Here is a 26,005-nt window from a genome sequence, read left to right on the forward strand (position 1 = left end):
ACTCTGCTATTGTGTGAAGAAGAGTCTATGTTGATTGTGATAATGTTGATTGGATTTTCTGAACTACAAGACGGCCAGTCTGGCCTAACGGTCATGTCTGAGTCATCTAAGCTGTCTAAAGGGATTAGTTAATTAGCTCATGTTAATTAGGTTAATTAGGTTACAGCTGTATTGTTAGAGTAATATGAGCAGGAGGTCTGCACCTCCACTTCGAGTGTATAAAAGCCTGTATTTTGTCAATAAAGATAGATTCCTGTCTGAACTTACATACAGCCTGCCTGGTGTTTGTTCTGAGCTATCACAACTGGACTAGAACGGCACAGAGCTGTAGTTCTAGTCCCGGAGCAATCAGATGGTGCGATCTGCAATCTGATTCTATAGCAGCAGCGCAGTGTCGGGAGAGTGGAACCGAGCGAGCAAGGGGCTCGTTACATTGGTGGCAGCAGTGGGATTTGCTCTCCAGTTACTGGGACACTCCAAACCAGCCTGCAGGAGAGTGAAAGACTTACTTGAGAGCCGTGGAGGGAATGGTGGGATCGTGCTTCCTTGCCGTGAACACATCCAAACCATCACCTGGATCCAAGGTAGCAGGATAGCAGGAGAGGAGAAATACCAGCCACCATGGATGAGGAATTCAGAAGGAGGTTGCGAGAGGAGATACAGCACAGAGGACCAGTATCAGAGCAGGTCCTGCTAAGATGGTTTGATTCTGTCCACTGTGAGCTCTGGAAGGAAGCGCTAGCCCGTGAGCAGCGACACTAGGGAAAAGTTCTCCCCTCCGTCCATGTGAGGTACTGGTCGCAGTATGAAGTGCGAATGCTGTTTTTGGGGGAGCCGCCGAACCAGGAGTGGACAGCCGAGTTAAGCAGGCTGATCCGGGCAGAAATGCGGTTGGACGAGAGCTACAGAGCCCTCCAGTGGTGGGTAGCCCAAGTATGCCCATGGACGGCGGATGACAGCCCCACGGAAGGCATTGACTACGATGGCCTGGGATTGTTATACTGGAGGCTGTCCAGGGACCCTGACTTTGGAAGTGATCGGGAGGGGCATTTGGAGGAAATAATGGAGCACAGAGAGCGGAGACTGAATGTCTCAGAAGTGCACTGGAAGATTTGGAGTTTCTGGCGGTTCAGGAATGGGAGTTTGAGATCGCCTACAAACAGCTGTTAGACTCTGCTCAGCAGCAGGGTGGTGCTCCCTTTGCCTGGGACTATCAGGAAATACCAGTTGACAACTCTGAAATCCTGGCTGAAGAGTTGACAATGTGGCAGAGTAACGGTGTGCTTTGCCAACCTGCACCCGCAGCTATGGAGGCGGAGGTCTTATGGCAGATGCAGCAAGTGCTGACTGACATTGATGAACCTGTTTCTGCATTGGATGATCTTGGATGGAGGAATGTGCCTGTCCAGCAGAATGCCAGAGAATCGGCAGTGGAAAATCTGAAGATTGCCGTCCCCAAACCTGAAGTGCTGACAACAGGGCAGTGCTCTGCTAACCTCTGCCCAGCACTGATAGCATCTTCTGGGTTCCACGGAGAGGAGATGGTGAACCTTTATCCCCAGACACCAGTTGCAGAGACAGGGGATTTGATAGACTTTTCTGCTGAGGAAGAACAACCTGGTGAGCCTCCAGCAGAAGAAGAGCTGTTAGTAGGGCCAAACTTCACTATGCTCTGCCCAGCACCAACAGAAGTATCTGTGAAGTCACAAGGAACTTCCCCAGCTGAAGCGCTGGTAACCGGACAGAGGGTCCAAGATCTCTGCCCTACACCTGCGGCGGTTCCGGAGGCTCAGGGTGAGAAGGAGGTGGTCACATCCCAGCAGCAGATCAGGATACAGGGGGAGAAGGGAGAGGAGGTGTTCGTCATCCCTCTCCAACAGTTAGCCGGAGCAGATGGTGTGGGGTTTCCAGCAGAAGGGCTGGCAACAGGGCCGAGTACTGCTGGACTCTGCCCTCAACTAGCAGTGGATGGATGTCCTGTGAAGGTGGATGGGACTTCAGTCTCCACCTGTATACCCCAGGGATGCTGGGCAGTCGGCCCAGATCCCCAACAGCATGACGGAGTGAGCCCAGACACCCTGTCTTCTCTCCAGCAGCAGAAAGGACTCCAGGGAGAAGGGCCAGTCCAGGCCTCTCCCCAGCGGCAGATATGTTCTCTGAGAGAGGCAGAGGTTGGCTGGGTGAGTAATGCTTTGTTTGGAACAATTTGTTTGGGGTACTGTGTGGGTACAGGCATTAGAGGACTGGAACTACTGACTAACTTCGGAGTCAACCCGTCTGGGGTCTCCTCCTGTGTTAGTCTCCTGCCGAAAGGGGAGAAATGTGACAGACCTAGCCGGGAAAGAGACTTTTGGAGGGGACTGTATGCTAGCCTCTTGCCGATCGATCGGGGGCCCTTGCATTTGGGGGAACGGTGCTCTTTGTGAGCTGTATGTCTGGGGACCCTGGATTTGCCATATTGGAATAGTGGCTGATTCATAATGCTGGGACAGATACTGTTAGGAGATTCTGAAGTAAATTCCAACACCTGTCTGTCTATTGTCTGCTAAAATGTGTATTGTAAATAAGTCTACTATGGGATCTAAGAGTCATTAGATCCCCATTGTTATTTGTGTTAATTAACTCTGCTATTGTGTGAAGAAGAGTCTATGTTGATTGTGATAATGTTGATTGGATTTTCTGAACTACAAGACGGCCAGTCTGGCCTAACGGTCATGTCTGAGTTATCTAGGCTGTCTAAAGGGATTAGTTAATTAGCTCATGTTAATTAGGTTAATTAGGTTACAGCTGTATTGTTAGAGTAATATGAGCAGGAGGTCTGCACCTCCACTTCGAGTGTATAAAAGCCTGTATTTTGTCAATAAAGATAGATTCCTGTTTGAACTTACATACAGCCTGCCTGGTGTTTGTTCTGAGCTATCACAACTGGGTTAGAACGGCACATAGCTGAAGTTCTAATCCCGGAGCATTGGATGACCGAACCATCAGACGTTGCAATCTGATTCAATAGCTGCAGAGGAGTGTCGGGAGAGTGGAACCGAGCGAGAAAGGGGCTCGTTACACGGAGGAAAACAGAGGAGCACGGAGGACACGGAGGAGGACCGGAGGAGCACAGAGGACATGGAGGGGGACTGGAGGAGCACAGAGGACATGGAGGGGGACTGGAGGAGGACCGGAAGAGCACAGAGAAGGGGACTAGAGGAGCACACAGAGGAGGACATAGTGGACAGTCAGTCAGCAGTGGACAGTCAGGGATGATCGGTGCTGCAGTGGGGGGAGTTACAAGTACTGATCTCCCTGTATATATTTAATTAAAGCAGCTGAAAGCCGTGGGGAGGGGAGAAGTGGCTGTCAGCTGCTTTATTGAAATCTATACAAAGAGATCAGTGTTTGTAACTCCCCCCACCGCCGCACAGATCACCCTTGACTGCCCAGGTATCCGGTCAAGCATCGGAGCATTTGCAGGTACAAGTACTCCTGCAAATGCTTGGTATCGGCACCGATACTGATACTGGTATCGGTATCAGTGCAACCCTAGTATTCAGCTAATCTAAACTGAAAGTTCAGTTGGGCTTTCTATTGTTGGTCTTGGGCTTTTTTATCCTTTAAGGATGCCCATGGGACCTTGTAGTGTAACAGAGACAATGGAAACACTAGCAGAGCATACAGGGACCTGTAGTTCTACAAAGTCAGCAGAAATGCCAATGAGATATGCTTTTACAACAGGAATGTCATGGCACTCAGCTCCACACTGTAATAGGCATTGCATTCCACTACATCGTTGTAAAAACAGAAGCAATACAAGTAATGCATACTGGGGACTTGTAGTTTTAGGGTATGGGACATATAGGGGGGGGGGGGGGTCATCAGGCAAGTCCTTTTAGCAATACAGAGATCCTTGGAACATCATAGTGGGCAATAGATACTTGAGTTGGGCATGCAGCAGGAATGCCAGGGAGGCCAACTTGTGAATGTCCATGGTAGGAGCTGTATTCTCACACAGAGGGGACAGAACAGCATTCATATGTGTGTGCAGTGTATTGTATTAGAGTGTGCACCCGCAGCTCAAACACACATGCCTTTCTCTGCAGAACCAGCTGCACAGGACGGAGAATTAATGGGAAGTGCTCTGTGCTGAGCGGCTTCCTGTTCATTTGCAAATAGAAGCACAGTAAACAGTTTAGTATGCTTCAGTTATGAATGAACACAGGAAGACGCTGGTAAATTACATATTTCCTATCCCATTCCCCCAATCTCCATCCTGAAACATCCCCCCGCAGTAGCTGGGGGAAGAGGCGGGAAGCCAGCAGCACTGTGGGGCGAGGGGGGTGGCAACGCGGGGGAAGCCCGAGCAGTCGGGGAAATCAGCACTGCACATAGTGATTAGGGTGTGCCCACACCCCCTGCACACGCCCATGCCAGAGTTGTGTGATGGTATTGTAGCCCTAGAGAATGGTTGTAAAATCAGAAGCAATACTGTGATGCATACTAAGTTTTACAGTAGATATGACATAAAATGGGACGTTTAGAAATACTGTAGGCATCCAAAGCAATACTATGCACACAGGAAATACACAAAGGAAGACTTTTAAACTTCATGCAAACTGTGACCTAATGTGAAGGCAATCAGATACCCCAGTACTTTAAGGCCAGGCTACACTGCTAGCTTTATAGACTGTAGTTTAGCATACACAAATATTAGCTGATGCGCAGAATTAGATGACTGTAGCCTGCTGTTAATGTTCATCTCCAGATGGTCCCTAGAAAGTAAATGGTTGGTTTGTCCAAAATTGGAATTTCAGTTATACAGGTGCATCTCAAAAAAATTAAATATCATCAAAAATGTAATTTATTTCAGTAATTTATTTCAAAAAGTAAAACTCATATATTATATAGATTTATTACACACAAAGTGATATATTTCAAGCATTTCTTTCTAGATTTTTTGAGATGCACCTGTATATGAAATCTAGTGGACAGAAGTCAGGCCTATTTCTAATACGCATGGAGAAATTAGTGGTAATATCTTACCCAGCTTGGAGCTTTGTGTGTTTACATCCACTAGGTGGTGTTCTCACTTCACCTGTTTCCTTCTCCATACTGTAAAGGCCCATTCTCATTATGCATTGTGGGAATGCATGATACATGATGCTTGCAGTGCCATTCTTTCCATAGGGGGCAAGGATAAGAAGCCCTGTATACATGTCAAGTCACTAAGGAGTCCTGCTCCACTTTGATAGGGCTGGACCAAGCACAATCATTTTTGTTAAAGAAGTGGAGTGAGTCACATGATCCCCCTACTCGGAAATAGCCTGAATTTATTTTTACTTTTGGTGGTAAATGGAGCTGTGGGGGAGCAAAGAGAAAGTAAATAGCTTGGCATTGGCAAAGCACGGCTTACTTAAATGTCTGTGAGAGGTGTGCATACATGGGAAATCAAAATCAGAAACCATACCACATGAGTACAAATCATGTTTACTTTAATGAAACCAAGCCAAAGTCCCCCTCCACCTTTGCACAGAATGACATTTTCATAAATAGACATCTACAAAAAATAAACATCACCACCATCTTTGATAGATGCATATATATTCAGGTGTGAAAAATGCTGTAAATTAAGAATACTTTTCAGAAATAGAAGTGTTAATAGTTTATTGTTATCAATGAACAAAATGGAAACAAATGAAATCAACGCTTGGTGTGACCACCCTTTGGCTTCAAAACAGCATCAATTCTTTCTGATACACTTGCACACAGTTTAAGGCCAACCACACATCTCCCCGATGGTATGACATGATGGATAAGTATCCGCCTGTATTCCTCAGCATTGATCTTGACCAAATCTCCACCCCCATTTGCAGAAATGAAGCAGAAATGCCCAAACTTGCAAGGAACCTCCACCATGCTTCACTGTTGCCTGCAAACACTCATTATTGTACCTCTCTCCAGCTCTCCTCCTGCTACAGCCAACTGTTTCAAATTTTGACTCAGCAGTCCAGAGCACCTGCTGCCATTTTCTGCACCTCACTTCTTATGTTTTCATGCATAGTTGAGTCGCTTAGCCTTGTTTCCATGTTAGAGGTATGGCTTTTGGGCTGCAATTTTTTCATGAAGACAACTTCTGGCCAGACTTCTCTGGATAGTAGATGGGTATACCTGGGTCCGATTGGTTTCTGTCATTTTTTTGTGCTGATGGCACTGCTGGACATCTTCTGATATTGAACGGAATTAAAGTGGCGTTCCACCCACTTTTACAACTCTTCAGCATCCCTCACTAAACTGTGCACTGTAAACAAATTGGATACTTTTTAATTTTTTTTCTCAGCACCTACTGTATATCTGCTGTATTCATTTTTCACTTCCTTCTCCCTGGCCGTGGCCCATCGCATCATTTCCTGTTTGCAATGCCTTCTGGGAAGGGGCGGCAACTTCCTCTGACACTGCTGTTGCTATGGAAACCTAACCTGAAACCTATTACACTGCTTGTGCTGCACTGAGCATGTGCGAGATCTGCAAGGATGAGATGCAGGAAGAAATACAGTCTGGCTTCAGATGCCCACACTTAATGTCTTAGAAACATCCTAGCAACAAGCCAGGATGGGTTAATGCCATCGGTGGGAGTTTTTTGTCTGGCCGTTGGGATGTATGTAAATGGCCAACAACTGTAGCAAAGGGCATTATCTAGGTTTAGTTAAAGTTGCACGGTTTGTTTTTATCTGCAGGCTCCCCCTACCAGCTTAGGCAGTTTTTTTGGTAAAGGCAAACTAATTTTTGAAGCTGCACATGTGCATTCCCAGCATGCCTTTGTGCCAAGATGAGGTCATTCCCATGTACATGCTTGGGCGTCAGATTAGCCTGGACCAGTCAATCGAAATTACCGAAGGTTCTGAACCCAAAAAGAAGACCAGTCATTAAAGCTCATCCCCACCATCACAGAAGTGAGCTTTCAAACCCTTGCACATGTGTGGCCCACTATCTCTTCTGTTTCAGCATCAATGAGCTCAGAGCTACTGCAATATGCAAGGAGAGAGAAAGTGTGTACGAGGGGGGTTTAAATCAGCTGGTGTGGAGTGTTTTAGCAACAAGGCAGGACGGCATGATGCCATCTCTGGGAGTTTTTCAGCCAGGCTTCGGGAGGTACAGTATGTAAATGGCCTACACCTGTAGCAATGGCATTATTTAACTTTGTCAAAGCTGCACAGTTTGTTTTTATCCACAGGTGCCCCTTACGTGCATAAGCAGTTTTTCTGTGAACTAACCCTTTAATGTACATTCTAATGATATTTATGAGCAGGAAAACAAGAAGCATTTCTTGCACAAGAGACCTAGCATGATTCTTCTGCAATAAAAAGGCTTCCTGCTCACAATTGTTTTTAAAGCTAAAGTTCTGCTTTAGGTTTTTCAGGCAAGCTGTACCTGTTAAAGAAGCCTGTAAATACCTATCCTGCTACCTGCGCCACCAAACGCCGCTCTATTCATGAGAAAGCGATACGTCCGGAAATGTCATTCTCCTGGTTCCTGATGACCCCTATGTGACTACTGTGAGGGGGGGGTAAGCTACTTTTTTACAGTCTTCTTTTACAGGGGCAGTTTGTCTGTAGAACTTTAGTATATGGACAGGGTCGCTTTAATACTGGTGAAATGGGAAAGCAAGTGCCGAGAATTCACCACCAGAGTATGGATGAAGTAAAAGGCTTGCTTTAATGTAAATTCACATGGTGCAGAGGGGTGGCCAGATTCTAAGCACTGCCTGTTAATACCAGCAGCATCTGTCAGTGGTGGCGATCAAATTTGAACCTTATACAAAGCAATGGCCGGCAATGGCACTGTGCACATGTCATCTGAGCAGACACATGCAAATAGAGCCTCTGACCCTGAACGCAGACAGCGGTGTTCCTGCAGCCTTCTGGCCGCACACAAACTTAATGCAGCGAATCAGTAAGTACTGTATGTATGGGGCCATAGCACAGAGTGTTGCTACATCCAGAGGTGACTTGTGCCACTATGTGCACTAGGTCGTCCGTGTGAATGTGGCCCAATGGAATCAGCTGGAGAGAAGTCATCAGCATATTGCAAATGATTTACAAGCAGAGTATAGACATAGTAATAATGAACTGCAGAGATGGTGAATATAACAGGTTCACATTAAGGGCTTGTTCACACTTGCTTTAGTTTCTGAAGAGCGATCTGTATTCAGACCGCTCTTCAGAGAGCACCTGACCCATAAATTCTGCACATGAGCCACCTCATTCACTTGAATGGGTCAGGCATGACAGGCGATGCACTCACCAAAAGTTGCATGGGGGATAATTCCTGCTGGGGCATGTGTACACCTCCGACCACTGCCTCTGCAGCTACAAGGGGTAGTGGTTGGGGGTAAAAATACGTGTCAACCACTGGTATGAACAAGCCCTAATAGAATCAAGTGCAAACACCTTACCACCTAAGTACGAAAAATAAGGCTACAGTCACACCGGCGATTTAGGCTAGTGCGAATTGTAGCGGCAAGAATCAGAGATTCCTGCTGTGGCCCTGAATGGCTAGATGAGGCGGTTGGCCCTGTTCATCAAAATGACAGGTCATCACAGCCAAGGATTACCTGTGGTGATCGCTGCTCAGTGTATTTGTGTGTGTCCAGCCACGATCACCACAGGTAATCGCTGGCTGTACAAATAGCAGCAAGTAGCTGTGCCCACTGGTAACCTGTCATTATGGTGACCAGGGCTGGTAGCCACACTAAGCCATCTGTGTCCCACTGGGGAAATTTCCCTTTATTTCCTGTCCCATAGCCCAAACAGGAAGTGAATTAAAATCCCTCCAAAGTGAGGCAAATCTGGTTATCTCCAGCAGGGCTGGGACAAGAGGTGTGCAGGAGGGGCGGCTGCCCTGGGCACTGTGGCATCATGTGGGGTGGTGGTGGGGGTGTTGTGAAGCGATTGGGGAGGAGGGGATTTGTGTTGGGATGGGGAATTTGGGGAGTGGTAAAGAGGTATGAATTGTTCTAGGAGGGGAAATGTGGGTGGGAGAGGTGATTTAGGGGGATTTGTGTTGTGAGGGTGGATGAGAGAAGAGGATTTGTGCTAGGAGGTGGCATAAGTGCTACAAGAGGAGATATGGTAGGTTGGGGGATTTTTGCTAGTGAGGATGATTGGGGAGTATTTGTGCTAGGAAGGGATTTTTTTGTTTGTTTTGGAGGGGGGGGGGAGAGTATTTGTACTAGAAGGGGGGAATTCTACTGAGAGAGGGTATTTGGAGTGGGGAGGGGGGAAGATGTGTACTTGGAGGGAAATTTGAGGGGTAGAGGATTTGTGCTAGGAGGGCTGATTTTTTTTTTTTGTTTTTGCAGGGGGGGTGGATTTGTCCTGGGAGGAGGGGAATTAATGCTTAGGGGGTAAGCATGCAGATGTGTCAAATTATATATTTTTTTTTGGGGGGGGGGGGGGAGTATTTGTGCTAGGATGGGGGATTTCTACTGAGAGGGTGGATTTGGAGTGGGAAAATGTGTACTTGTAGGGAATTTTGAGGGGTAGGGGCAAAGATTTGTGCTGGGAGGGGGGATTTCAGCAGGGAGGTGGATTTGTCTTGGGAGGAGGGTAATTAATGCTTAGGGGGTAAGTATGCAGATTTGTGTTCAATTATATTTTTTTGGGGAAGGGGGGGGGGGGAGTTTTGCTGACATAATGCTCATACATCTTGGGGGGGGGGGGCATAGTTTGGCATGATCACCCTGGGCTCTAGGTGACCTTGTGATGGCAATGGGGACAGAGACAGTAATAAAAACCTGACAGGGGTAAACCAGCAACCATGCCCAGTTAGCTGCAGCCTGCAATTCCAAGTAGGCTTTGAAGCTACAATTCCACAAGCCAGAGAGCTCCATAGCCATATTTTACTAACGTCATTGTCCATAGTGTATGGTTCCTCTGCCACAACCATTCTATCACACTGCTACACTGCTACAGCCTACACAGACTCCTGGGCCTCGCTATTGGTCAGCGCTGGAGGCGTTGTTCTCATCTTTGCGTTTGATTGGCTGTCTCTGAGCTATGCCTAGTGAAAACGCGCTCTACAAGATCTCTGCTTATAGGAAGTCTCCGTTTCTATAATCACCCGTAGATGGTAGGCAGCCATGTTTCTTGTGATTTACTCATTGAAACACAAGCAATGAACTCCAGAAAAATGGACGGTGCTCTGAAGACAGTCGCAGTTTCCTTCCTGCCTAGAGCCTAATAAGGTCTGGGAAAGGTGTGTGATGTCAGCTGGTGGCGGAAGTGCTCTAGGCAGTCAGTCCAGGGTGTCGTTCTCTTATCAGGTGCGTAACAGCGGCTCATTATCCTCTCTGCATGTGTAGAATGGAGCTGCTGGATACCTGCAACGCCATGCTGTGTGCGTCCATCCTCAGGGCAGGGGGGCTGTGCATGTTTCCACAGATGGCACCGCTCACCTTCTTTGTGCATGCACCTTTGTAACAGTATAAACAAAGCACGTTGCTGGGATACTGCATTATTCCAAATAAGGGGCTGCTGAGCAGTGGTGGGACTAAAAGTCCCAGCATGACTCTCCTGTGCACTAGAAGGCACAGCTGCTGGAGCAGAGTCAGTGTTGTGGCCTGTCAGTGTGCCCAGCACAGGAGGGCACAGTGGTATGCCTGGGATGGGGGCTGATCATTGGCAGTGCCATGTGTTTGCTTGTGGTGCAGGATCAATGTAACGTGTCAAGGTCAGGGGAGGATTTCTCATCTGCCAGGAGGTAGACATTGCAATCAGAGGTCACTGACAGTTCCTAAAATAAACCTGAACCAAGGCCTCTGAGTCATGCCAAAGTCACCCTCCCCCATACAGGGACAGAGCGTCGCCTCATCAAAGGGGCCACACGCAATTCAAGGTCATTGATTGCCATCGGTGTAAAAAAAGAAAAAAAAAAAAAAAGTATAAAAGTATATTGGGTTAAAGTGGACCTGTCATTGCATTAAAACCTCATTCATACAGGCAAATGAGGGAAAGTATGCTGCTTTGTTCAGATACGGCTAAAAGCTGCGCCTGGACACAGCAGCACTATGAGCTGTGAGTGCATACAGACTGGGCGATTGGCTACACCCGGGAACGCTGGGCATGGACGCAAACTGTCCCTATGCAGAGCTGGACACTGCAGGCCATTGATCTGTAGAAGGTACAAATCTGGTCACAGCCATTTCCTCATAGTTCACAGAGGTAGTTTATTCACTGGCAAAAATCGCAGATTCTTGCTGGCAGTCGCACCTCTTGATGAGCCCTAAAAAAAAAAAAAAAAAAAAAAAATTCAAGTCATTGACATCTTGTAACAATGGAAATGGTATACTTACCTTTCTGGTGGGTGGTGAGTGAAGTCTTCATTCTCTGGGCATGTAGTTCATGCTGTAGTTCCTCTTGCCAGCCATTGGGCATAAGAAGTGAAGCCACATCCACAGTGGGGAATGCAGCATCAAGCCCCCCCAGAAGTGTTGGATAGGACCACTTCACTCACTGCACCTATCCTATGGAACCTCACCAGAGCCACTCTTATGCACTCACTCACAGAATACATGAAGCTGCTGCGTTCATTTGATCTGTACAGACAGTCCAGAGGCTCCCCAGCCTCTCACCCTTAAGTTGCAAAGGTAGTGGGTGGGGGTTTAAACATGCAGCAGCTGCAATACAAAGTATCATGGCCGCAGCATGTCTACAAAATGTATTCTTCCCCCCCCCCCAATTGGGTTCGGTGGGACAGTATTGCCCCAAAAGGAAATCCCTTTGATTAAATAGGGCTGTGCTAAAACTGTGCATGGCACACAGCTGCGGCACGGTGGTGCAGGTTTTTAGAGGTTTAAACAGGAGGTGTCATAACACCCCTCACTGTCTGTGCACTGTAAATCACCCTTCAGAGGGTGAAGCTCATGTAAACCAGCCCTCAGAGTGCATGCTCCTCAACCAAGATTTCGGCAGGCACCATGGAGGTAGCTGGAGGCTGTGCCAGCAAAATGAATGAAATTTGAGCATTTAGTGGCATCATAGGAAATATTCATTCATTGTCTAGTGATTAATTGGTTGGGAGGGATGTATTTGCAATACATAAGAGAAGTACAGTTTGCCCACTTACAAAGAAATAAAGGGTCTATAATTTTTATCATAGGTGTATTTTAAATGATAGAGACAGAATATCCACAAAAAATCCAGAAAAAACACATGATACAAATGTTTTAAATTGAGTTACAGTTCAGTGAGTAAAATAAGTATTTGATCCCCAAGCAAAACATGACTTGGTAGAGAAACCCTTGTCAGCAAGCACAGAGGTAAGATGTTTTTTGTAGTTGGTGACCAAGTTTGCACACATCTAAGGAGGGATTTTGGTCCACTCTTTACAGATCTTCTCTAAATCCTTAAGGTTTCTTGACTGTCTCTTGGCAACTCAAAGTTTCAGCTCCCTCCATAAATTTTATTTAGGATTAAGGTCTGGAGACTGACTATGCCACTCCATCACCTTAATGTGCTTCTTCTTGACCCACTCCTTTGTTGCCTTGGTGGCATGTTTTGGGTCATTGTCATGCTGGCAGACCCATCCACCACCCATCTTCAGTGTTCTGGCTGAGGGAAGAAGGTCCTCATCCAAGATTTTACAATACATGGCTCGTCTATTGGCCCCTTAATGCGGCAAAGTCGGCCTGTACCCTTAGCAGAGAAACCGCCCCAAAGCATAATGTTTCCACCGTTTCCGTGTTTGACTGTAGGGATAGTGTTCTTAGGGTCATAGTTAGCATTTTTCTTCCTCCAAACATGGCGAGTCGAGTTAATGCCAAATAGATAAATTTTGGTCTCATCTGACCACAGCACTTTCTCCCAATCCTCCTCTGAATCATTTAGATGTTAATTGGCATGACTGTAAATGTGTCTTCTTGAGGAGGGGGACTCACCATGTTTGGAGGAAGAAAAATGCTATGACCCTAAGAACACCATCTCTACTGTCGAACACGGAAACGGTGGAAACATTATGCTTTGGGGCTGTTTTGATGCTAAAGGTACAGAGTGACCGACTTTAACACATTGAGGGGCCAATGGACGGCACTATGTATTGTAAAATCTTGGATGAGAAATTTCTTCCTTCTGCCAGAACACTGAAGATGGGTCGTGTATGGGTCTTCCAGCATGACAATAAACCAAAACATACCGCCAGAGCAACAAAAGAGTGTCTCGAAAAGAAGCACATTGAGGTCATGGAGTAGCCTAGCCAGTCTTCAGACCTTAATCCTAAATAAAATTATGGAGGGAGATGAAACTTTGAGTGGCCAAGTGACAGCTAAAAAACCTTAAGGATTTAGAGAAAATCTGTAAATAAGAGTGAACCAAAATCCCTCCTGAGATGTGTGCAAACCTGGTGATCAACTACAAGAAAGTCTTACCTCACTCACTGAACTTCAACTCAATTTATAACATTTGTATCATATGTTTTTTTTCTGCATTTTTGGTTGATATTCTGTCTCTATCATTTAAAATGCACCCATGATAAAAATTAGAGTTAAAGAAAACAAGGGGTTAAATAGGGGTTATTCCAAAAAAGACAAACTTGCACGTTAGCACAACTCCAGCCAAAACATTTTATTAAAGTAGAACTATAGGCAACGTTTTCTTTCATTTTGCATAGAGTAAGGGAGGGTTACAGCCCGTGTCAGCTTTTTTTTTTTTTTTTTTTTTTTTTTTTTTTTTGCCATCTGTGTCCAGTTGCTGAGATTTTCCTTCACTTCCTGTCCCATAGCTAAACAGGAAGTAAGAGGAAAACCCTGCAAAATAAGGGAATACTTTGGGGACCCCCAGGTCACCGCAACTAGTGTCCCCAATGGATTTCCCCACTATTACTTTTTTGGCGACAACCCAAATTTTGTGATTTTGGGCGAGGATGTCAAAATATGTTTTGCCTGTTGCCCTTTTGTCCTGATGTCAGCCCTGTCCTCTATTTCTTCCACTGGGTCAGAGACAGGAAATGGGGAAAATCTCTCCAGTAGTTTGGCCTGGAGTTATGGCTTAGCAACTGCTTAGTTTAAAGTGAGATGCTTATTCTCCTCCTGGGGCTGGCCTGGCCTGGCCTTCCCTCCCCATAATCGCAGCCCCTGCTTTCCTGATTGTAGGAGCCTCCTTTACCTAGCAGAGGAATGCGCTGATTAATCCTATACAAATGAGTTTCTGATTGAGTATACTAGGCTTTAGTACTGCTTAAAAAGTGTGTGTGCAATAGCTATCTATCTATCTATCATTTTTTTTTTTGTTCAGTTACCTGCTTGATAGAGCTGCAGCTAAGTACAAACTATCAATTTCTGTTTAGGCTTTAACAAAGTAAAGCTTTGATCACAGACACCTGTTGTGCCTGTTGGTGCTGACTTTGCTGGCGTCTCTGCCACACGGATTAGTACAGCGGGCCTGGCAGCTCCACATGTGCGCAGCAGGCAGTGGTGGAATAACTGTATCTTGGGCCCCAGGCTGTTTTCATTTCATAGGCACCCCTGCTGTATAATGCGATCATGTGGAAAGGTCAGTGTACACAGGCATTTCCTGACTCCAGGTACAGGGAGTGTGCATGCATACTATTGGGCTGATTGTATTAAAAGTTTTCACTTTGTTGCAAAAGCTTGTCGGTTTCATATAGTGACTTTTCAGATCATGTCTAGTTCTTTAAGCTTCTGGTGCAGTTTTAAGCAGCAAACACCACTGAATATGTATGGTGTGCACAAGGCACATAGAAAACAGTTGTCTTCTGTGTTCTCATGCTGGGCCTGGGTTGATGTATGAGGATCCTTGTGTGACAGCATGCAACAGTTATCTCTTCAGCGCCTCTTAGCTGATTATTCCCCTAATGAGAGTCTCCCCCCCCTTTCTCTGATCCTTGATGGGAGTCTCTCCCCCCTCCCTTTTTCCTTGACGGGAGTCTCTCTCTCCCCCCCCCTCCCTTTTTCCTTGACGGGAGTCTCTCTCCCCCCCCCTCCCTCTTTCCTTGACGGGAGTCTCTTCCCCCCCCTCTTTCCTTGACGGGAGTCTCTTTCCCCCCCCCTCTTTCCTTGACGGGAGTCTCTTTCCCCCCCCCCTCTTTCCTTGACGGGAGTCTCTTTCCCCCCCCCCCTCTTTCCTTGACGGGAGTCTCTTTCCCCCCCCCCCCTCTTTCCTTGACGGGAGTCTCTTTCCCCCCCTCTTTCCTTGACGGGAGTCTCTTTCCCCCCCTCTTTCCTTGACGGGAGTCTCTCCCCCCCCCTTTTTCCTTGATGGGAGTCCCCCCCCTTTTTCCTTGATGGGAGTCCCCCCCCCCCCCTTTTTCCTTGATGGGAGTCTCCCCCCCCCTTTTTCCTTGATGGGAGTCTCCCCCCCCTTTTTCCTTGATGGGAGTCTCCCCCCCCTTTTTCCTTGATGGGAGTCTCCCCCCCCCCTTTTTCCTTGATGGGAGTCTCCCCCCCCCCCCTTTTTCCTTGATGGGAGTCTCCCCCCCCTTTTTCCTTGATGGGAGTCTCCCCCCCTTTTCCTTGATGGGAGTCTCCCCCCCCTTTTCCTTGATGGGAGTCTCCCCCCCCTTTTTCCTTGATGGGAGTCTCCCCCCCCCTTTTTCCTTGATGGGAGTCTCCCCCCCCTTTTTCCTTGATGGGAGTCTCCCCCCCCTTTTTCCTTGATGGGAGTCCCCCCCCCCCCTTTTCCTTGATGGGAGTCCCCCCCCCCTTTTCCTTGATGGGAGTCTCCCCCCCCTTTTTCCTTGATGGGAGTCTCCCCCCCTTTTTCCTTGATGGGAGTCTCCCCCCCTTTTTCCTTGATGGGAGTCTCCCCCCCCTTTTTCCTTGATGGGAGTCTCCCCCCCCCTTTTTCCTTGATGGGAGTCCCCCCCCCCTTTTTCCTTGATGGGAGTCCCCCCCCCCCTTTTTCCTTGATGGGAGTCCCCCCCCCTTTTTCCTTGATGGGAGCCCCCCCCCCTTTTTCCTTGATGGGAGCCCCCCCCCCTTTTTCCTTGATGGGAGTCCCCCCCCCTTTTTCCTTGATGGGAGTCCCCCCCCCTTTTTCCTTGATGGGAGTCCCCCCCCCCCTTTTTCCTTGATGGGAGTCCCCCCCCCTTTTTCCTTGATGGGAGTCCCCCCCCCCCTTTTTCCTTGATGGGAGTCTCCCCCCCCCCCCTTTTTTTCCTCTCCCCGTCAGTCTTCCTGTGTGTCTTGTCCTCATAGACTGACAGGTGTCATTCCCCAGAAGGTGTGTGCTGTGATCGGAGTGTATAGGGAGGTGATGTGTGTTCCTCTGGTTGGCTGTCAGTGTGCATGTCACCAGCACATACCTTGTCTATGGTGTCCTGATCCAGCAGAGCTCTGTATAGGCGCTGTGTGTACGGACTGAGCCCGGATCCCTCCGCCGGGCTCCCCGCACTGAACAGGTTAACCCCATTACTCATGTGTCAGAGGAGGAGGGGCGGGGCGAGTAGACGTGCACTACAGGACTGGCCTCCTCTGGGAAGGGGGCGGTCACATGCCACCGCGGGACACGCCCACCCCCATTGATGAAATGTTGAGGTATTCACCCCAACCCAGAGAACCCAGAGCGGTGGCGGAGTACAGAGAGGGGCGACCAGTGGAGATCGATTAGTTCCCTTGTACCCCCCATCTACAGGAGAGGAGCCCCCACAATCCACTGTCCGGGAATCATCCCTCCTGTGTACACATCTCCCCGGGAGAGTCCTTTCCTCCTCCCAACATGTCTACATACGGGAAAGGTAAGTGATCGCTGTGTGGGTGTCATACCCGTTACATCATAGGAATGATACATTGTAGATGGTGGTGGGTGGGATGTGATCGCTCCTGGATGGAGGGGCCCCCAGAGGGGACAACATGTCACCTTAACCCGTGCTGTGCCGGGGTGTTGTATTGGGGGGGGGGGTCCTGATGTCGGGGAGTAATTCCCGGTGCTGGAGGTCATAGAAGAGCCCCGGGGGGAGGGGAGGGGGGAGTGCTGCATTGCTGTCATATCTGGAGCCATGGATGTGTGCTGCAGAGGATGGATGGATGGACTGAGTGCCCTCAACCCCCCTCCCCCTCCACACACTTTATATATAGATGTCCCCTGCCATCCCATAATACTCCAAATGTCTGACCTGTAATAAGAAGCCATCAATGACTGTTGGTGTCATCTGGAAGGTCAGTGTCACTATGTGCTGGGGGGGGGGGGGTCCTTGTATGTGTGATGTCACACCTTCTTCTTTATAGGACATCCCTATGAAAATAGTGCGGGGGGGGGGGGGGTACATTTATTCTACATGTGGGTCAGGCAGGTTGCGGGGTCACTGGGGTAAGTTGGGGGAGATGTGAGAATCGTCCATCATGAAGCTGATTTGTAATATCCAGGTGAGGTCAGGCTGGTGAACCTCTTTTACTACCTACCTGATGGGCACCTGGCATGAAGAATGAATTCCCCCACTTCCTGTGGACAGTGAGTGACGGCTGTGCCATATTGTGAGCTCAGGATATGGCGCCTCCATCTATCATCTGTATACGGATGATCAGCGATGTTACGCGGAGGGGAGAAGTCTTGCACAGGGGCTCTTTGGTGACTGTTATTGGAATCAGGTAGCCTATACTGACATTGATGACTTGGATCACCAGAGGGGGCGCTGTCATTTGTGATGGAATGTGTGTATTATAGATTTAAATGGCCAGATGCTGTATGTACTATAGTAAAGGTCACTTGGCCCGTGACCTTGTGTATGGTCCTTGAACATCTCTGTGATCTCTGATGTCCTTGGTGAAGGTATGTTGTGTGCCTATTGGAAGAAAATGCACAGGGAAGATAGAAGTACATTGGATGCTTCACTAGCCTATCAATTCATACTTCTTGTGGTGCATTAACATGTGTTGTGTTAAGGTAGTTGATGATGTATAGGTTGCCTTAATGCAACACATATGATGAACACGCCTCCTTGGAGAAAAAAGGAACACGACCCTCTGTTTGTACAATGCAGCATACAACAGTGCACTCTATGGGGTTTATTTACTAAAGCTGGAGAGTGCAAAATCAGTCTCACTTCTGCATCAGCTTCCAGGTTTTATTGCCAACACCTAATTGTACAAGCTGATGTTAGAAGCGGATTGGTTTCTGTGCAGAAGTGAGCCTGATTTTGCACTCTCCATCTTTAGTAAATAAACCCCTATGTGTCATGGTGTGTTGTGCATTCGCCACTACTGTGCATTGGGGTGCAAGTTACCTTGATTGGCCAGATGCACTGATGCCGCAACGCACAAGTCTAGATGGGCCCTAAAGGAAATGGCTGATAAGTATGTGGATTGCTTTTCCAGAAATTGAACTCCAAGTTTGCTCATTGTCTGTGGCTTCAGTTGTTGGAGTTACTAACCCAGCATAAGTATGCGGCCAGTGAAGTCAGAACTGATGACCTTCATTCAGTGGCTCAAAATGTCAAAGTCTAATGTCGGAATGGCAGCCAGGGCTGTATTTTACATAATACAAGTGTCATAGAAGGTACATGTTGATATTGGATGACTATCAATAATGCTGTGTGTACCATGTATGTGCTCATACAGTATGTGTTTAGAGGACATTGTGATGGATGCTTGCACTGCAGGGACTAGCTCTCTACAAATGGTACTTTATATGGTGTTACCTTTTCATCCCTCAGCTCCATAGGTATGAGCAGATATTGATCTAGTTGGTTGTTGGGAGGGATTTCACTGACTATTACATACTTTGATTTATAAATGCCAGTGATGGTCTGTGAACAGTGGAATTGGTTTACTTCCTCCATGACACTAAAGGACGTCTCTGAGTTTTCCTTGGGGTCTCCTCTATGCTGGCGCCATCACAAGGCCGGCTATAGCAGTTTTCCCATGTCCTATAAACTGTGTTCTGCTTGTGTTGCAGTTGAACAGAGAGGTTCTGATGAGGTTTTCCATGATAAAATGGCTCAGGAGTATCATTCAGACCCTTCCATGTGATGAATGGGAAAGGGTCTCTGCGGTGATATATGTTGCCTTCATTGCCACTTGCTGATGAAATATGGTATTGCAGGTTGTTCATTTAAAGAAAACCTGTCTGAGAAATCTGAAGGCTGCTTTTTACCGACCTTCTTTAGAAAATGCTACTGGCACAGCTATAATCCTGAGCTTATAGTTTGTATACTTTAATGGTCAACATGGTTCAATTTTCTCAAATCCGTTAATTCCTCCATCCACACCACCAGCTAGCTATTATATTCAGGCAGCTCTGCACCCTTGTTTGCCTAAATACTCGAACAGTGATTGCATATGATAGGATGCAGTTACTGATTGGCCAATAATTTTACACTAAGCTCTTCCTTCTCTTTTTTTTACATTTTTTTTTTAATGATTTTTTATTTTATTTTATTACAGGTAAGTTTTTTTTATATAGTGGAAAAAATGTACACAGTGCTACCACGCACACGGTATCAAAAAGTTTCAAGACTGGTTTTGTAACATGCCAACAGATGGCAGCACAAGGCTGCACACACAGTCACAGGGAGCACCGACCTTCATAAGTCGGTGTCCTGTGTACGTTGGAAGGTGTGCAACTGGTGCTTTTCTGACCACGTGCGTTATTACATCTATTTCATCATAGACAGCAAGTTAGAACAAATGTGAGTATCTCGCCGGAAACAACATGATCTCACTTCCGCACCTACCCCCAGATTTGGCAGCTGTGGGCTTCATCCTCTTCCCGAAGATGAAGATCCAGCCCAGAGGTCGCCATTTTGACACCATTGCGGATATCCAGTGCAAATTGTAGAAGGTGCTTGACCCCTTCAAAAAGAAGACTTCCAGGACACATTCCAGAAGTGGCAGGAATGCTGGGAGTGCTGTGTTGCCGTGCAAGGGGACTATTTTGAAGATGATGTGTAAACGTAGATGAAGTACTTTCCTGTAAACAGAGCTAGTCTTGAAACTTTTGGATACCTGCTTGTGTGTGCATGTATATAAAATATATAATATATTACATTCACATCATTCCCTGCACAAAGGCAATTTTTTTTTTTTCATCACGCATGGGTCATTTCTGCCCAGCTCCTCCATTCATAGAAGCTGTACTACACCTTCTATGAATGGAGGGGGTGGACATTTCAATCATCCGTCATCCTCCATTCATTGTTTCATTCTTGGAAGCTCTAGTACAGCTTCACTGTCTATGAATGGAGGAGGTGGGCAGATATAGTAGAGCACTCTTAATCTAATAACTCCTGCCACGCAGGAAGATTGCTGGAGTGGAGTTATTGGAGGAGGAAGATTTCACCTAAACCAGGAGGTAGCAGCACAAGGGGACACATAACACTGATAGTAAGTGATGTCCCTTGTGCTTATTATTTATTTAAAAAAAAAAAAACTTAGACATTTAAACCACATTCACATCTATGCATTCCTGGAATGCTTGAAAAGAGTGTGCCACACTTAGTGTATGTAAACCAGGGGTCTCAAGCTGGCGGCCCTCCAGCTATTTCAAAACTACTAAGTCCGTTCGTTGGTTCCAGTGGTGGGAGGAATAGTGCCCAATCCTTGGCGTCAGTGGTGGGAGGAATAGTGCCCAATCGGTGCCAGTGTTGGGAGGAATAGTGCCCAATCGGTGCCAGTGTTGGGAGGAATAGTGCCCAATCCTTGGTGTCAGTGGAGGAGGAATAGTGCCCAATCGTCAGTGCCAGTGTTGGGAGGAATAGTGCCCAATCGGTGCCAGTGGTGGGAGAAATAGTGCCCAATCGTTGGTGTCAGTGGTGGAGGAATAGTGCCCAATCATTGGTGTCACTGGGATTAATACTATCTTCTATCAGTGAGAGGAACAATGCCCCAATGTCCACATAAAGGAAAGCAAAAGGCAGCATCTGACCCCCTGGGCCACAATTTGGAGACCGTTTTAATCCTTGCCTATGTTCTAGTTTTTCTAGTTTGAACTAATACCATGACAGTTGCCCCAGGATTCCTGGTCCAGGGTGGCTCTTTTGTCTTGCTGTGACCTATGGAGCCATCCATGTATACAGGGGCCAAAATTATGTGTGCATCAATAGAAACACATGGCTCCATGGTCTATGATGGGAGGCACTTCCCTGCTTCTTCCTCCTCCCTCCCCTTCTCCAAGCTAATGAACTGGCTCCTGACTGCACTATCCACTTTCAGACAGGTAGTTCAGGGAAGCGGCACACAGAGAAGAGGAGCCCTCAGCATTGTAAACTGCAATTATTGGTATAAGGATTAAACTTTTTTTTTTACTGGGGGGATGTTTATTTTATTGTGCTTATGTGTTAAGCTAAAATATGGGGAAGGTTTAATGCTACTTTAACTATATGTGGAGTCACATTATTGTAGCATCTGTGTGGCTGTAATGAACTGTGCAGATGTCTGACCATGTGTTAATAGAGCAGTCTGGCCAAAGCTTTTTTTGGCCATATTTTTCTTCAGGGTCACTTGAGTGCACTTACTTTTGCACTCTTGTGACCCATTGTCTGTTAATAGCAAACTAAAGCCTATCAGCTGACATTGCAGAGCCGCTGTGGGATCGCAGTCATATTGTCATATTGTCTGAACCCACCCAGTTGCCTGGTTGACAGCTGGTTTCAGTGCCAACCGCACCCACCCCCTCATCCCAGTTTCCAGTGAGTGCTGGAGGGGCAGAGTGGGGAGCAGTGACTGACAGACTGCTCTGTGTTTAGAGCCAACCGGGAACTGAGCGATCAGCAGTCATGTGATCGCGCATTCTCGGGGGGCAGCTGCAGCATCACGCTGATGCTGCAGCATTGAGGTGAGTTTGTATGTTTGTGTTTTGTGAAAACCCAAACTTCTTCAAGAGTGTTCACAGTAGATTGGTCCCAATTGCTTGAAAGTTGTTCAGATTAACTAAAAATGTTCATATTTATAGCTACTATCCATGCTAAAATGGTAGCGTTCAGTCAAATTCAATAATTGACATGCATGCTGAGAACAAAACCTAACGCCTCCTAGGTTTTATATTTTCATCTAGGCATTGCTGTAGTTCACCAGACTACCCCATATCCTGTTTCAATAGTCTGCTCTTATGATCAGAGAGACCTGTATGTACTACAAGAGAGGTATTACACTATATATACATATACAATAGACGGTACTGCAGATTCCTCTGTCTGCGCTGTATAACATGGATGGAGAAATCATAAAGGCTAAGTTCACCTTTAAAATAAATGTACGTATTTTTGTAAGTAAAAAATGTACATTTATTTATTTTATTTTTTCTGGAGCCTGCAGAGCATTGCACCCGTGATCAGCAGATCGCAGGTGCAATGCCAGGATCCTGCAGAATCCCAGTATAGCTGTATCCCCTGTATGGACAGACAGTTACTGGAGATCGGGATGAACTAAGAGCTCTCACCAGTGCCCTTGCAGTTCATTGAGAACTACAAGCTGTCTGCCACAGTGAAAGATGGTAGTTGTAGTTCATTTACAGATCGCTGTGAATGATGTGGCTGTGGCGTGGTTTTTTTTTCTTTTTTTAAATTGTGAGTGTGGGGAGAAGTTCCCCTGCTCGCTGTAACAGCGAGGGATTGGCGGGGCACAGGCAGGTGCTCTCTGGTAACATATTACACCCTAAATACGGGTGTAACATGTTACCAAATGTGAACTTATTCTTTTTAAGATTTTTCGTTCAGGCTAAAAGGCAAACATCTATCAATGTATGGCCCGCTTTATTTAGAATTCTTTACATCCTGTTATCAGATGTCTGAATCTGATTTAAGAGAGAGGAAGTCCTAAATGGTAGTATTTGAGAAATAGACTCACCAGCCACTCCTATTAGAAAAGTTAACAGTGGATCACATAAAACATTGATCAAAGCTGAACACTAGACAGATATAAAGGATTTATTTACATTTTAATGCAGTCCTGTAATAATTAATACATAATTCTAGTGTAATTAAACCCTTAACTTCTGTTAGTAGTTTTAGCTGATGTCAGCATTTGCCCTGTATGCTGCGTTTTATTTATTTATTTTTCTTCTTTTAAAGCGTGCCTTTGTTCCACTTTTAGCTGCTTACGTTATAAATGCCCCAGCTTTTCTGCTGTAGGGTGGCTCCATGCCCTTGCAGGATTCCATGGTGTCACCCTATGGTGCACACTCCTGGCTCTCTGCATTGTGAGAGTCTGTCAGTGCAGACAAACAGCAACTATTATTATTATATATTATTATTATGCAGGGTTTGTGTAGCGCCAACAGTTTGTGCAGGGCTTTACAACATGGGGGCAGACAGTACACTTACAATACAAATCAATACAGGAGGGATCAGAGGGCCCTACTTGTTAGAGCTTACAATCTACAAGGGAGGGTCAAGTGGAACAAAAGTTAATAACTGTTGGGGATGAGCTGATGGACAAAATTAAAATACAGTTGTTAGGTGTGGGTAGGGTAGGCTTCTCTGAAGAGAAGGGTTTTCAGGGATCGTCTAAAAGCTAATAGAGTAGGAGATAATCTGAAAGATTGGGGTAAGGCGTTCCATAGGATTGGAGAGGCTCTGGAGAGGTCCTGGAGGTGAGCATGGGAGGTGAGAGGTGACGAGGAAGCTAGAGAGCAGGAGGTCTTGAGAGGAACGAAGAGAACGAGTGGGATGGTATTTAGAGACTAGGCTAGTGATGTAGCTGGGGGCTAACTTGTGGATGGCTTTGTAAGTAGTTGTTAGTATTTTAAATTTAATTTGTTGGGTGAGCGGAAGCCAGTGGAGGGTTTGACAGAGAGGGGTAGCAGACACAGAGCGATTGGTAAGTAAGGATGAGCTCCTGCCCACATGCCCGCCAGGAAGTCGGCGCTGTGCTAATCGTAGGCAGTGAGACATTTCCCGATCTCTGCAGCCGCACATTGGAACAATGTCTCACTGCCTGCGATTAGCGCAGCGCCGACTTCCTTGCGGTCTCTGCACGTGGGCTGTGCGAACACGCCGGAGCTCATCTTTATTGGTAAGGTGGATAAGTCTGATAGCAGCATTCATGATGGTTTGAAGGGTGTGATAGACTATGCAGAGGTAAGCCAATGAGAAGGGAGTTACAGTAGTCGAGGCGAGAGATGACCAGGGAGTGATTTAAGAGCTTTGTTGTGTCATTGGTTAGAAAGGGGCGTATTTTGGAGATGTTGCGGTGGCAAGATTTGGACAGTGATTGGACGTGAGGCTTAAAGGAGAGTTCAGAGTCCAGTATAACACCTAGAACCTTGGCAAGTGGGGATGGGCTTATAGTTGTGCAATTTTATTTTGAGAGCGATCAGGGGAAGGGGCACATGGGGAGGAAAAATTATAAGTTCAGTTTTGGATGGATTGAGTTTGAGGAAGTGGTGTGACATCCAGACTGATGTATCTGTGTGTTGGCATGCAGATTTCACTAGTGGAGTGAATCCTGGGGAACGAGGAGATTGTGTGCTGCGCTACAGATCTTACTGGTGACACGGATCCTGGGGATATAGATGTGTGCTTCAGTACAGATCTCACTGGTAGCATCGATCCTGGGGAGTGAGGTGTGTGTAATTTATAAAGGGTAATGACCTCAAACCTTTAAAACAGAAAAGAGGAAGGAAAAAAAAATTCTACGTTAATCTTTACAGCAAACGTGAAGAAGAAATGATTTGGCCTTCTGATCGGTCACAACCTTGGCAATACAGCTGCAGTTCAGTCTTGATCTTGGTTTGAACATCTAGTAGAAAGTTATTGAAGTTTATAGAATATAAAACAATACTTTCATAACCATCATAAAATATATTGTAATTCAGGGAAATTTATTGCAAGCATTAGTTGTGTATGGGTAATGGAAATTGCATCATTCAGACTTCAGATCCTCTCCATTCGCAGGCATTATATGATAATAAAATGGTATATGAAATGACAGGATAGCTATTTTGAATTCGTAACACCATATTATCATTCGCTATAAAAGGATTATTTGTTTACATGGGGGGGGGGGGGATAGATAAAGGATTTTTACATGCAACTCTTTGTAAAATATTCAGCTGAATTTTTAAAGAAAAATTTTAGAAGCACAGGGATAGCTGTATTTCACTTGCCAAATAGTTTGATCCCAGGCCAGCATTTTGGCGTAATTGCTGTTACTGTTTCATTTTTTTTTCTTTAAGGGTTATGGTTAATTTTAGGATTAACCACTTCACACAAATTGCCGTACCCATATGTTTGGTACTTTGACGTTAAATACCGGGGTTATGGCAGCAGCTAGATGCCATAACCCCAGTATGTTTGGGAACAATGTGCATTTCTCTTTAGGAATAATAGTGTTCTCCGCGGCGGATTCGCCTCAAGATCACTTTTATCGGTGGCGGGAGAGGTGCCTCCCGCCGCGCTCTGGTCGTCTCCACTTACCGCACTCGTCGGTTGTGGCGGAGAGGATCACGTCTTCTCCAGTGGATGCCAGTGTTGCCAACATACCAGATTGAAATATACTGACACGACGCCCAAAATTTACTGGCACAGTCAAGTTTTTGCTTGAGACGATCGTGGGTAACCCTGCGGACATCGGGTCCACGGGACCCGCAAACACGCTCACTGAGCTCCCGGCGGGTGCACGCGCCCGCAAGCCGCCTCTTAAAGGGCAACGTACAGGTACGTGATTCTGCCTGTACGTGCCCTTCTGCCGCAGTATATCTGCATGAGGCGGTCGGGAAGCGGTTAAGAGGTTTTGTCATGCGTTTTTTTTTTTTTTCTACATTCTAAGGGATGTTTATTTAGTAAAATAAATGAGAAAAATAAAATATTTATTTTAAAGCACCACCGTCCTGACGAGCTGGCGTGCAGAAGCGAACGCATACGCGAGGTGTTAAAACCACACATGTGAGGTACCGCGGCGATTGTTGGAGCCTTAGACCTCCTCTAACTCAGAACTGGTAACCTGTAGAAAATCTTAAACATCGCCTATAAAGATTTTTAAGGGTAAAAGTTTGTCGCCATTCCACGAGCGGGCTCAATTTTGAACCATGACATGTTGGGTATCAATTTACTCTGCGTAACATTTATCTTTCAC

At 46.4% G+C, this 26,005-nt stretch overlaps 1 protein-coding gene and 1 long non-coding RNA gene across 3 annotated transcripts in view; one reads left to right on the top strand and one right to left on the bottom strand.

The window, feature by feature from the left end:
• Nucleotides 1-5,635: 5,635 nt before the first annotated feature.
• On the bottom strand, nucleotides 5,636-16,422 carry LOC141140732 (uncharacterized). Its single transcript, XR_012243993.1, has 2 exons — nucleotides 16,303-16,422; nucleotides 5,636-6,286 (listed from the first exon to the last, which is right to left on the bottom strand). It is a non-coding gene; the product is annotated as an uncharacterized lncRNA (long non-coding RNA).
• The window catches only part of UGP2 (UDP-glucose pyrophosphorylase 2), a 159,791-nt gene continuing 143,938 nt past the window's right edge, over nucleotides 10,153-26,005 (top strand). Inside the window, exon 1 of one of the 2 annotated variants that reach the window (XM_073628188.1) lies at nucleotides 10,153-10,309. Coding sequence is in view for 1 of the 2 variants with exons in the window: in XM_073628187.1 (XP_073484288.1) it covers nucleotides 16,716-16,734 (19 nt within the window). In the remaining variant the exon portion in view is untranslated. Of the gene's footprint in view, nucleotides 10,310-16,467; nucleotides 16,735-26,005 lie in introns of those variants that run through there. The other variant, XM_073628187.1, reaches the window with a different exon arrangement.

This window comes from Aquarana catesbeiana, linkage group LG04 (genome assembly GCF_042186555.1).
Source record: "Aquarana catesbeiana isolate 2022-GZ linkage group LG04, ASM4218655v1, whole genome shotgun sequence".
Taxonomy (NCBI): domain Eukaryota; kingdom Metazoa; phylum Chordata; class Amphibia; order Anura; family Ranidae; genus Aquarana; species Aquarana catesbeiana.